The 13,864-nt window shown below is 42.9% G+C and overlaps 1 protein-coding gene across 3 annotated transcripts in view; it reads right to left on the bottom strand.

Moving 5' to 3' along the window:
• Window positions 1-13,864, bottom strand: part of NAA60 (N-alpha-acetyltransferase 60, NatF catalytic subunit) — a 60,404-nt gene that overhangs the window by 15,746 nt on the left and 30,794 nt on the right. For all 3 annotated transcript variants that reach the window (XM_077141995.1, XM_077141997.1, XM_077141996.1), the window contains exons 2-3: window positions 7,415-7,530; window positions 3,971-4,100 (exon numbers count right to left, since the gene is read on the bottom strand). In XM_077141995.1, the coding sequence (XP_076998110.1) occupies window positions 3,971-4,100; window positions 7,415-7,530 (246 nt within the window). The remainder of the gene's footprint in view (window positions 1-3,970; window positions 4,101-7,414; window positions 7,531-13,864) is intronic.

Consider the following 13,864-nt stretch of genomic DNA (forward strand, 5'->3'; position numbering starts at 1 on the left):
CAATGAACTTCAGCATGATAAATCCAAACAGACCTACATCATGCCATGCTATAACCAAACTGCTGAAAGCCAAAGCTAAAGAGAATTCTGAAAGCCACAAGAGAATCAGTGTGTCACATACAAGGGAGCCTCGATAAGAGCAAGTGCTGACCTCTCATCCGACACCATGGAGGCAAGAAGGCAGCGGGGAGACACAGCTAACGTGATGCAGGCAAAAAACTACTAACCAAGAATTCCATATCCAACCAGACCGTCTTTCAAAAAAGGGATTAAGATATTCCCAGATAAATGCAAGTTAAGGGAGACTGTCGCCACTAGCCTGACCCTACCAGAAAAGCTAAAGGGAATTTTGCAGGTTGAAAGGACACTAGACAACTGACTGAAGCAACATGAAGAAATAAAGATCTCCAATAAGATACTGACATGGGTAAATATAAATATCAGTACTATTGCATTTTTGATTAGCAATTCTACTTTTTATTTCCTACAGGGTCATGGTGGTTTAGAGCTATGCACCCCAGAAAAACATGTTCTTAAACTTAATCTATTCCTGTGGATGTTAATTCATTTTAAGCATGACTTTTTTTCCCTCATTTTATTTTTTTAACTTTTTTTAATGTAATGTATAAAATATATACAAAGCAAAGAAATAAAAAAGCAATAGTTTTCAAAGCACTTTTCAACAAGTCGTTATAGGATAGATCCCAGAGTTTGTCATGGGGTACCATACAATCCTCTCATATTTTTCCTTCTAGCTGCTCCAGAATATAGGAGGCTAGAGGGCTTAAATACTTTTTTATCATTACAATCGACTTTTTTTCCTTCTTTTTCTGTGAACAACATATATACAAAAAGCACAGCATAACAATTAGTTGTAAAAAGTAGAACATATTTCAAACTTTGACACGGGTTACAATTCCACAATTTTAGGTTTTTACTTCCAGCTGCTCTAAAATACTGGAGACTAAAAGAGGTATCAATTGAATGATTCAGCATTCATATTCATCTGTTAAATCCTATCTTCTTTGTATAATTCCACCATCACCTTTTTGATCTTTCCATAACTCTCTTTGGGGTTGTCTGGGCTATGGCAATTCTAAATTTTTGATATTGGAAGGGTCTGTCACTAATGTGGGGTAGGGAGATGAAACTATCTGATGTTCTGGAGAGGCTGGGCTAGGTTTCAGGACCATCTTCTGCAAAGTTACTCTAGTACTTGGAACACTTGTGGAATCTTATATACGGAGCCCTAGGTGTTCTTTAGGATTGGCTGGAATCATTCTGGTTGGGGATTGGCAGGTTATGATAGGTAGCAAGATCTAACTGAAGCTTGCATAAGAGCAACCTCCAAGAGTAGCCTCTCGACTCTATCTGAACTCTCTCTACCACGAAACTTTATTAATTATACTTCTTTTCCCCCTTTTGGTCAGGGTGGAATTGTTGATCTCAGGGTGCCAGGTCTGGATTCATCCCTGGGAGTCAGGGAGACTTTCACCCCTGGCTGTCCTATCCTACGTAGGGGGGAGGGCAATGATTTCACTTGCAGAGTTGGGCTTAGAGAGACTGCGGCCATATCTGAGCAACAACAGAGGTCCTCCAGAAGTAACTCTTAGGTATGCCTATTCTCTGCTATTAAGCATGACTTCTGATGAGATTACTTCAGTTAAGGTGAGGCCCAACTCAATCAAGCTGGGCCTTAAGCCTATTACTTGAGACCTTCATAAACAGGAATGAAATTCAGAGAGAAAGCCACAGGAAGCAAGAAGTTAAAAGTCAATGGGCCCCTTCAATGCATGGGTGACTCAGTGGTAGAATGCTTGCCTTCCATGAGGGAGACCTGGGTTCGATTCCCAGACCATGCACCACCATCTCCCCCTGCAAAAAAAAGTGTCAATGGGCCCCCCTACATGGTACAAACCATTCAAAAGGTGAAAAAAAAAATCTTCCTGACAACGTGGGGTGAGGCTCCCAGGGATAAGCCTGGCCCTGGTACCTTAGGATCAACAAGGCCTTTGACAATGCCTTCCTGACTAAGAGGGGGAACAGTGTAATAAAATAAGCCATCAGTGGCCAAGAGAGATCAAATGGAGTCAAAAGGCTGTTCTGGAGGCTGTTCTTATACAAGCTTCACTTAGCTAGTGCTAACTGCCATGGTTTCCTGAACCCCAATCAGTATCACTCCTGTTGACTCATAAAAACACCTAAAGCTCAAACTCAGAATCTATAAAGGTTTCATGCATTAGGTTTGTCTTCCTGGAACATATAATTCCCAGGGGATTCCTAGGTCAGATAAATCTTGAAACCCAGAGGGACCAGCCTCTCCAAGATGATCAATTTCATCCCCCTCTCCTTTAGAGTGGCCACCCTTCTCAACATGAAAAAGTCAGAATGGACATTGCCCAAAGATCCCTATAGATTATGAGAAGGATTAAAGGAGAAAGAGGAGAGACAGAGAAAATGGGATTTAGCAAACAAGTAAGGCTGCTGAATTATTATATTAATACTCCTTTAGCCTCCAGGATTCTGAAGCAGCTAGAAGGAAAAACTTGAGATGGAAATGGTGTGACCCATGACAAACTCTGGGGTCTGTTCTATAACTACATGTTGAAATGTGCTTTGAAAATCACTGCTTTTTCTTTCTTTGCCTCATATATGTTATATTTTACCATTAAAAAAAAATTTTAAGTCAATAGGGCCAGGAAGAGAAAAGAGAAGATGCTGCTACTACAGTGCCATTTGACAGAGAAACCATGGACCAAGGATTACCAGTAGCCAGCCCCAGAATGCCAGCTTTTAGGAAGAAAATACTGCCTTACTGATGTCTCCATTTCAGACTTCTAGCCTCAAACCATGAGCCAATAAATTCCCATTGTTCAGACCAACCCATCACATGGTTTTTAGCAATGAGAAAACTAACACAAGGACCTAAAAGGCAAATGCATAAAGTATAACAGTAAATAAATGGGTGTGGACTCATAATGGACAAACATGTAATTTGTGACAAGAACTACATAAAGTTGGGAAGAACTGTGACATATAGGAACATACGTTATGTATGTTATTGAAATTAAGTTATCAAAGCAAACAAATTGTTATAGATTTAGAATGTTTAATTTAAGCCCCATAATGATCACACACACAAAAATCAGGGACTATGCAAACTCATAGAGATAGAAAGTAGAGCACAGGTTACCAGGGGTCGGGGGCAGACACACTGGGGCTTTAGTGTAAAATGAGTGTAGTCTCTATTTGGGGTGAAGGGAAAGTTCTAGTAATGGATGGCAGTGAGGGTACTAGAATGTTGTGGATGTGATTAATCCCAATGAATAGGGGTTGGGATTGTAAGATTTATGTTGCATATGTATTTCCACAATTTCAAAAATAAAAAAGACAAACTAAAGAAATAAATATAATAGATGATGCTGGATGGGATCAAAAAATGAAGGAGAAAAGGCTTAAAAGGACATTATTGGGGTATGAGAAAAATTAAAACAGACTGTAAGCTTTACATCAACATTAAATTTCTCGAACTTGATAACCGCACTTTAGGTGATCACATAAATGAACACCCTTGTTCATAGGAAATTCACATGGAAGTTTCATGTGTTTGAGGAGTATGATGTGTGCTCCCTGCTCTCAAATGGTATCCAGATAAACAGACAGACACACATGCACACACAGAATGATATGGCAACGGTAGCAAAATGTTAAAATTGGTGGATATAGGTGTCTGGGGTTAGGAATATGTTGGAATACGTTTAATTTGTGTAGAGTTTGTTTAATTTGGCAACTGCCCTCTAAGTTCATAATTATTTCAAAATAAAAAGTTAAAAAGCTTGGATTCCTCAGATCACAGGGCTCCTAGGAAAAAGGACCAAAGAGGGGCCAAGCAGATGGTGTAACCCCCACGAGAGGCCTCCCTCAGCCTCTCCAGCCTCAGCTGGTCCAAGCCACCCCCCCGTTTACATACCTCTTTATGTATCTTGGTCCTACTTTTTATCTCAGCTACTATCATTCCCACGATGGCACCTCTGTAAGTCGCAGCGAGGGAGAAGAACTTGTTGTTGGATGTGATATCACGATACCATGAGTCTGGGTACCTGTGGAAGAGAACAAACTCAGGGAACCTGGGGCTGATGCGACTTCTGCCGGTGCTCCAGGCACCAGAACCCTTGGAGCTTCCAGGCTGGCCACCTGCCACCTAAGTGTGACAGGGGTACATCTAGCACTGAGCCTCCACCAGGCTGCCACGGTTGTCTTCTTAGGGCAATGACATCACAACTCTGTCCAGAAAGGTCTGGGAATGTCTGATGGGAAAAGGATTTGACTGTGTGTCAGATATGAGAGGTGGGAAACTCCTCCAAAGACGCTGTCTTTGTGAGAAAAGGGCATGAGGGGGCAGGACGGGCAGTAAAATGCAGCTTGTGCCTCAGATGGGTGAGTTCAGAGTTTAGGGCCCCCACTAGACTACAGAAAACAAAGACACTTTCATGATTTCCTAAAAAAAACCCTGAAACTGTTTTGACACTGAAGACTGGGGGAGGCAGTCTGGGGAGAGCCAGGTTCCCAGGAGAGCAGCACCTGAGCTAATGAAACCTCTCTGGACAGGTCCAACGACAAGCCCCAGGGGCCACCCCCCAAGCACCGGGCCAAGACCCTCAGAAGAAAGCAGCAAAGACAACATTTCATGCAACCCCAAGGACGCATCATCAAAAGGTGGACTCAGCCACAGCCAGAGAGACCCAGGCCCTGCAGTGAGGAGGGTTGAGGCACGTGGCAGACTCTAAGTGGGTGTGCTTTGTTTCTTAGACTTGGAATTGACCTAACAGGCGAGCCTGGGGTGCCCTTCTGGAGGACCAGGTTGTGCCCACTTCATGACCCAGCCTAGAGGTCCTCTGCTCTGCTCTGGCCCCACCAGAGGGCCCTTATCCCTGACTGAGCATCTTCCATGCTCCCCAGCCCACTTCACAGTGGATGGGGTCCCATCCACTGACCCAGGAGCTAATAACTGGCCCTGGAGTGGGGGTGGGGGGGTGTCACTGTCTGGCTGGGAGCCGGGACATGGTGGCAGGGATTACAGTCCACCTGCTGTCTTTGGAAGCAGGCCTCTGGCTGTGAAGCTGCGAGGAGGGTGGGCTGGGGCCGCTGCTCCGGGAGTCAGAGGCCTGCGGCATTTACATACTCAATAGTCCTTTTATTTCTCTGGATTACTTTCCAAGACTGGATTGCTGGTTTGAAGAATGAGCTTATTCTTTTAACTTATAAAGCGCTGCTAGACCACATTTCTGGAAGGCTGTAGCAATTCACGCTCCCACCAGCAATGAGAAAGAACCACCCTTCACCGTGCTCCTGTGGCAGCAGGTCAAGCCACAAATCTGAGGTGAAAGATCTCGGGAACCCTGGTGGTTGGCAGAAGCTTATTGCTATTAATTTTTAAAAGTCGGTTTCTACAAATGGGGAAAAGTAAACAACTGGCAAGTCTGGGTAAAGGGTATACACAAGCATCTTGCACTATTCTTGAAACCTTTCTTTACACTGGGAATTTTATCAAAAGTTACAAAACTATGAGTAGATGATTAAAAAATATTGGCAAAGTTCCTCGAGGGACTGGAGAAAAAATATGGAACTATTAAGCTTTACCACCAGGGAACCCCCACCCCCATACTGTCTCAAACATTAGGGACTCCCAAGTGAATAGGTCAAGCCTTTAATCTTTTTTTTTTAAAGGGAATTTGTTAAGTTACAAGTTTATAGTTCTAAGGCCATAGAAATGTCTGAACTAAGGCAAGCTGCTGATCTTGAGGCCTGCTGTTATGAAGCTTATTTTTGTAGTGGAGAAGCTGAGACTACTGATAGTTGTGTCTAAGAGCTACATCCAGAAAACCTCTTTTGTTGCTCAGATGTGGCCTCTCTCTAAGCCCAACTCTGCAAGGAAAATCACTGCCCTTCTCCTTACATGGGACATGACATCCAGGGGTCAAAATCTCCCTGACAACATGGGAGATGATTCCCAGGGATGAGCCTGGCCCTGGCACAATGGGATTGACAACACCTTCCTAACCAAAAGGGGAAAAAGCAATGCAACAAAATAAAGCATCAGTTCATTTCTGGTACCATGCCCCACCCCCCAAAAAATTTAAATAAAAAATAAAGTATCACTAGCTGAGAGAGTTCAAATCAGAGTAGAGGCTACTCTAATGCAAGCTTCAGCTAGATACTGCTCTTTACCAACCAAAACCATTCCTGCCAACCCTAAAGAACACCTAGGGCTCTATGTGAGATTCTACAAAGGTTCCATGAGCTATGATTACTTTCCAGAAAGCTACAACCTCCAGATGGGTTCCTAGGCCAGATAAGTCCTGAAACCCAGAGGGGTCAGTCTCTTCTGAACATCAGCTAGTTCCCTAACCTGTATTATCAACACCCCTTTCCAACATGAAAAGTTAGAGTGGGCATAGCCCAAATACCCCTAAAGATTGGGAGAAAGATCAAAGGTGAGAGTGGAGTTATATAAAGAAGGTAAGGTTTAATTAACAAATGAATATGATTGCTGAATCATTATATTGATATTTCTTTTAGTTTCCAGTGTCCTGGAGCAGTTAAAAGGAAAAACCTAAAATTGTGAAACTGTAACTCAAACCAAACTCTGAAATCTATTCTATAATTACTTGTTAAAACAAACTTTGAAATTTATTGCTTTTTTGGTATATATATTTCACAATTTAAAACTGTTTAAAAAGTTACAAAAATAAAGAGTTCGCAACTATTTTTCTCATCTAAAAGCTATATGTCTCTTACACATATACACATAAAACAGACACATAAAACCAGAGAAAATTACAGATACGAATAACCCACCCACCCCAAACGACTGAGAACATAGTTATATGGTACACATCCTCATAAACTTTATCTGTGTGTGTAAATAAAAACAGGGTCATGAAAAAGGCTTTATAGTCTATAAAAAGGTTTTATAGTCTGCTCTTCTTCTCATTTAATATCTTGTAAAAAAAACTTCCCTGTTAACAAATATGCATCTACAACAGATTTTTTTTCCCCAGGCTGAATAACCTCGTGCTGCAGGCAGACCTGAATGTATGTAACCAACTCCTTTCTGTGAATCCTTGCCTTGCCTCTAAGTTTTATGAATTATAAATACCACCACAGTGCACACTCTGTCACTGAAGCCTGCATACAAGGAGCACGTGGGGAGGAGGGAAGCCCAGCGCCGGGCAGGTGTGGCCTGGGGACACTGACCAGCCACTGACCCGGGCCAGCCTCCCTTCACCAGGGCGGGGCAGGGCAGGGCAGGGCGGCCCAAAGGCAGCAAGTCTCCTTCTGGCTTCAGCGTCTGATCTGCACCCTCTCCCCGTGGCTACCCCCACCCCCGGCCCAGGGCTGCCGCCCCACTTACTCGATGGGGAACCAGTCTCCGCAGAGCTGCTTCACGGTGTCTATGTCATCGTGGCTGAGGAGGCGCAGGCTGACCTCGCTGAGGGCGCTGCAGGGCACCACCTCTGTCATCCACACCTGCGGGGGGAGGGGCAGCATCAGGGGCCAGAGCCCCAGCACCCCCTCCTTCTCCCCCCAACCTTGTGGGGCGGGTGGGGCGGGAAGGGCAGCACTGCCCCAGATGGGGAGGCCTCTGCAGCAACTATGCGGAGTTCCTGTCCCTCCCCGGAACCCTGGCACCAGTGTCAAGATGCCCCCACTCTGCAGATAAGGAAGTCGAGGCTCAGCGAGTGCTGGCAGCTCATGTGAGCTGTTTCTCCACTGCAACCGTCCCCAGCCGGCCAAGAGGCTGCCAGCAGACAAGACAGACAGACGTACGGTCCAGCATCCTCTCCCCTTCACCCATCCAGAGGAGCCTGACAGTGGGGGCAGACGGGTCATGGAAGACCCATGTCCAAATAGCTGAACTGGATGGATTTCCAGGGGAGGTGGTGCTGGTTCTGTCACCAGAGGGGGTAGTCAGCATCGAGGGGGGTCACACCTGATTTCCCTCCCAATCCAGCAGATAGAGACTAGTGGGCAGAAAAATGACATTTCCAGAGATGCAAAATTGCAAATCAAAAGCAGTACTGAGCTGCCCAGTGACTCTTCTAAATGAGGAAAGGTACATTAGATTCAGTTGCTGATGGGGCAGCCTGCCTCATGTTTTCAGAAGGGGGAGTGGGGGAGAGAGAGAGAGAAAAAGGGAGGGAGGGAGGCAGGAAAAAAACAAATACTGAGCTCCAATCAAAGGCAAGACAAAAGCCTTTTTCTTCACGTTGGAAACTGGTCATTAAGAAGAAAGAAAGGTCACATTTACCATCTTTTTTTGGAGGATCACGTAGTTCATCCACAAAGGCTGAGGAAAAGTTCTTTTTTTTCACATATGAATGACAGCCGTTAAAAGTAGAAATACTACAGAATTAGGAAATCCCCATTTAGGAGCCACTTACTGAAATAACTGAGCCAAGCAAGAAGCATCAAAGGCTGCTGAGGCAGAGGTGGGGGACAATGGAGAGCAGGTGAAAGGCAGAGAGAGCACAGGCCTGGCAACCAGTCCACTCCCCAGGTGTCACTGACTGCAGAAAGAAGATGGACACAACAGGCAGGCACCCGTACCCCAGCAGTCACACCCTGCCCAGCTGACCTCCCTGAACACACGACAGGGCTCCGTCAAGCCTGCAGCTCTAACTGCAGGAACAAGCCAAATGACATTAGAATGCCCTGCTGACATCCAAGAAACAAAGAACATGTGCTGTTTTACAAGACACCTGGCCTGCTCTTGCTCAAAGCCAACACAGCAGGTGAACTCACTGCCCTCCCCTCCACGTGGAACATGACTCCCAGGGGTGTAAATCTCCCTGGCATTGTGGGACCTGAATCCTGGGAATGAGCAGGGACTCAGCATCATCGGAATGAAAGAGACTTCTTGACCAAAAGAGGGAGGAGAGAAATGAGACAAAATGAAGTCTCAGTGGCTGAGATATTCCAAACAAAGTCGGGCAGTTATCTTGGAGGTTATTCTTATACATTATATAGATACACCTCACTAGTTTGTGGTGTATTGGAGTGGCCGGAGGGAAGTACCTGAAATTGCTGACCTGTGTCCCAGCAGCCTAGGCTCTGGAGGAAGATTGTGTACTGATATAGCTTTTACAACATGACTGCATGATTATGAAAACCTTCTGTCTGATGCTCCTTTTATCCAGGGTATGGACAGATGAGTAAAAAACAAGAATAAAAATTAAATAAATAATGGAGGGGAGGGGATAAGGGTAAAAAATGGGTAGATTGAAATACTACCCATGAGAGGTCAATGAGAGGGAGGGGTTAGGGGTAGGGGATGTATGAGTCTTTTCTTTTTATTTCTTTTTCTGGAGTGATGCAAATGTTCTAAAAAATGGTCATGTAATGAATATACAACCATGTGATGTGATGACATTGTGAGTCATTGATTATATAATATAGATTGACTGTATGTGTGTGAAGATTTATCAATAAAAATATATATTAAGAATATATATATATTAAAAAAAAAAGACAGCTGGACAGCTGGCCCAGTCTCCTCAAACAGTCAGTGTCATTAAAAAAAATGCCTTCTTAGATCCAAAGAGACAAAGGAGACTTAATTTAACAGGTGGTTCCAAACTAGGGAAAACAAAACGTTAAAACATTTTGAAGAAATTTAAATACGATATGAAATTGTTCTTCACTTTCCTAGATGAAAAATGAGGTAGTGGCCATATAGAAAATCCTTCTTAGGAGAGACATGCTGAAATGTTTTGGAACGAAGCATCACGATGTCTACAGGTAACTTTAAAAGGTCGAGAAAGAAAATACACTCACCCACCCATGAAGTGAACATGACAATGCTACCAACCGAGAGGTTATCCTGGAGTTCTTCTTACGCATTAAATAGGTATCACCTTGTTAGTCAAGATGTAATGGAGAGGCTGGAGGAAACAGCCTGAAAATGTAGAGCTGTGTTCCAGTAGCCATGCTTCTTCTTTTTTTTTTTTTAATTTTTTATTAATTAAAAAAAAATTACAAGAAACACAAACATTCCCAACACATACACTCAGCAATTCACAATATCATCACATAGTTGCATATTCATCATCATGATCATTTCCCAGAACATTAGCATCAATTCAGAAAAAGAAAAAGACAACAGAAAAATATAACAAACAAGAAAAAAAATTTTACATGCCATACCCCTTACTGATCCCTTTCATTGATCACTAGCATTTCAAACTAAATCTATTTTAACATTTGTTCCCCCTATTATTTATTTTTATTCCATATGTTCCTCTCATCTGTTGATAAGATAGATAAAAGGAGCATCAGACACAAGGTTTTCACAATAACACAGTCACATTGTGAAAGCTATATCATACAATCATCAAGAAACATGGTTACTGGAACACAGCTCTACATTTTCAGGCAGTTCCCTCCAGCCTCTCCATTACATCTTGGATAACAAGGTGGTATCTACTTAATGCATAAGAATAACCTCCAGGATAACCTCTCGACTCTGTTTGGAATCTCTCAGCCACTGACACTTTGTCTCATTTCCCTCTTCCCCCTTTTGGTCGAGAAGGTTTTCTCAATCCCTTGATGCTGGGTCTCAGCTCATTCTGGGATTTCTGTCCCACGCTGCCAGGAAGATCCACTCCCCTGGTAGTCATGTCCCACGTAGACAGGGGGAGGGTGTTGAGTCTGCTTGCTGTGTTGGCTGGAGAGAGAGGCCACATCTGAGCAACAAAAGAGGTTCTCTTGGGGGTGACTCTTAGGCTTAATTTTAAGTAGGCTTGACCTATCCCCTGTGGGGTTAAGTTTCATAGGAACAAACCCCAAGACTGGGGGCTCAGCCTATAGCTTTGGTTGTCCACACTGCTTGTGAGAATATCAAGAATTCAACTTGGGGAAGTTGAGTTTTCCTCCGTTCTCACCATTCCCCAAAGGGGACTTTGCAAATACTTTTCCACTCACTGATCAAATCACTCTGGGATTCATCAGGGCATCACCTGGACAAACCAACAAAATCTCATGTCCTATACAAAGTTCCATGTACTTAAGGTGTTCAATCAGCTATCTACATAAGTTATGTTAGCAGATGCACTAGTCAAAGTATAGATTTGTACCAAATAAACATTTTTTGCTTTAGTCTCACACATTAGTTGAAATTTTAAACTATTAAGTACCATCTATTTTCAGCACACTGCAGTAATGACATTCTTTTGTTCTTCCTCATGCAAAAACATTTTTAAATTTGTGCATTTAGTCACTATCATTATACGCTCTAGGCATTCCTAGATTACACCATCTCAATCTTTATCGTCTATCTTTCTTGGTGATTTCATTTATGCCCCAGTCCTCCTCCCTCTGTCATTCTCATATGCAGCTTCATTCAGTGTTTTAACATAATTGTATTACAGTTAGGTAATATTGTGCTGTCCATTTCTGAGTTTTTATATTCAGTCCTGTTGCACAATCTGTATCCCTTCAGCTCCAATTACCCAATATCTTACCCTATTTCTATCTCCTGATGATCTCTGTTACCAAGGAAATATCCCAAGTTTATTCACTAATGTCAGTTTATATCAGTGAGACCATACAGTGTTTGTCCTTTTGTTTCTGGCTAATCACACTCAGCATAATGTTCTGAAGGTCCATTCATGTTGTTACATACTTCATAACTTTATTCTGTCTTACAGCTGCATAATATTCCATCTTATGTAAATGTCACAGTTTGTTTAGCCAACTGTCTGTTGATGGACATTTTGGCTGTTTCCATCTCTTGGTAATTGTTAATAATGCTGCTATAAACATTGGTGTGCAAATGTCCATTTGTGTCCTTGGCCTCGTGTCCTTTGAGTAGAGACAGCATATAGATGGGTCCTGTTTTTTAATCCATTCTGCCAGACTATGTCTTTTGATTGGAAAGTTCAATCCATTAACATTCAGTGTTATTACTGCATGGGTAGTACTTTCCTCTACTATTTTGCCTTCTGGATTTTATATGTCATATCTAATTTTCCTTCTTTTTACCTTTACTCATAGTCTTCCTTTCCACACTCTTCTCCACACCTCTCTCTTCTGTCTTCATATCTGTCTCTAGTGCTCCCTTTAGTATTTTTCTTGCAGGGCTGGTCTCTTGGTCACAAATTCTGTCAGCGATTTTTTGTCTGAAAATGTTTTAATTTCTCCCTCATTTTTGAAGGACAATTTTGCTGGATATAGAATTCTTGGTTGGCAGTTTTTCTCTTTTAATAATTTAAATATATTATCCCACTGTCTTCTTGCCTCCATGGTTTCTGCTGAGAGATCTGCGCATAGTCTTATTGGGCTTCCCTTGTATGTGATGGATTGCTTTTCTCTTGCTGCTTTCAAGATCCTCTCTTTCTCTTTGACCTCTGACATTCTGATTAGTAAATGTCTTGGAGTATGTCTATTTGGAGCTATTCTCTTTGGGGTATGCTGCACTTCTTGGATCTGTAATTTTAAGTCTTTCATAAGAGTTGGGAAATTTTCAGTGATTATTTCCTCCATTAGCTTTTCTCCTCCTTTTCCCTTCTCTTCTCCTTCTGGGACACCCACAACACGTATATTCGTGCGCTTCATATTGTCTTTCAGTTCCGTGAGTCCCTGCTCATGTTTTCCCATTTTTTTCCCTATAGTTTCTGTTTCTTGTCAGATTTCAGATGTTCTGTCCTCCAGTTCAGAAATCCTATGTTCTGTCTCTCGAAATCTACCACTGTAGGTTTCCATTGTTTTTTCATCTCTTCTACTGTCTTTCATTCCCATAAGTTCTGTGATTTGTTTTTTCAGATTTTCAGTTTGTTCTTTTTGTTCTTTCCTTGCCTTCTTTATATCCTCCCTCAATTCATTGATTTGGTTTTTGATGAGGTTTTCCATGTCTGTTCGTACATTCTGAATTAATTGTTTCAGCTCCTGTATGTCATTTGAATTGTTGGTTTGTTCCTTTGACTGGGCCATATCTTCAATTTTCCTAGTGTAATTTGTTATTTTTTGCTGGCATCTAGGCATTTAATTACCTTAATTAGTTTATTCTGGAGATTGCTTTCACTTCTTTTATCTAGGGTTTTCTTGCTGGATGAATTTGTTGTCTATCTGTTCTTTGACATTCTGTTCAGCTTTATCTGGACCTTTAGCTTAAGTTTTGTTTAACAGAGGAGAATTTTTCAGTTCTTGTTTCTTGCCCTGCTTGTGTGGTGCCTTCCCTCCCACACACACTTAGGAGGGTCTACTTAGATATTATAGACCCCAGCCAGATTTTCCCAGACCAAACTGGCCTCCTATCATGAGGAAAGAGTCACCTGTGTCGGTTTTCCCTGAGGGTGAGACCCAGCAGGTTGAAAGACTTTCCTGTGAAGTCTCTGGACTCCGTTTTTCTTATCCTGCCCAGTATGTGGTGCTTGTCTGACTGCAGGTCCCACCAATATAAGATGATGCGGTACCTTTAACTTTGGCAGACTCTCCCTGCTGGGGGCATGGTGGAGACAGAGGAGAGGTTGTAAGCTGGTTTTAATGGCTTCAAATTACCAAGCCCTGGTGTCTGAATTCCTTGATGGAGGGATTCTACCTGGGTGGGGCTTCACCCCTCCCCTGGGGAAGGCACAGGCTCCAGATAAGCCCCCAAAAGAGCTCACTTCTGCCTATGCCTGGGACAGTTGCAGCCTGAAAAGTCCCGCCGCTGTATCTAGAGGCAGTCAAGCCTTTGTAGATACACAGCCACAAAAACCTGTTTCCTTCTTTTTTTTCCCCCTTTTTGTGTCTGTCAGTCCTGCCCCCTTGGCGCCAGGGCAAAAATGAGCAACCTCTGCTTTGATCAGGTTCACCTAAGCTGGGG

The sequence above is a fragment of the Tamandua tetradactyla genome, chromosome 23 (genome assembly GCF_023851605.1).
Source record: "Tamandua tetradactyla isolate mTamTet1 chromosome 23, mTamTet1.pri, whole genome shotgun sequence".
NCBI classification, from domain to species: Eukaryota; Metazoa; Chordata; class Mammalia; order Pilosa; family Myrmecophagidae; genus Tamandua; species Tamandua tetradactyla.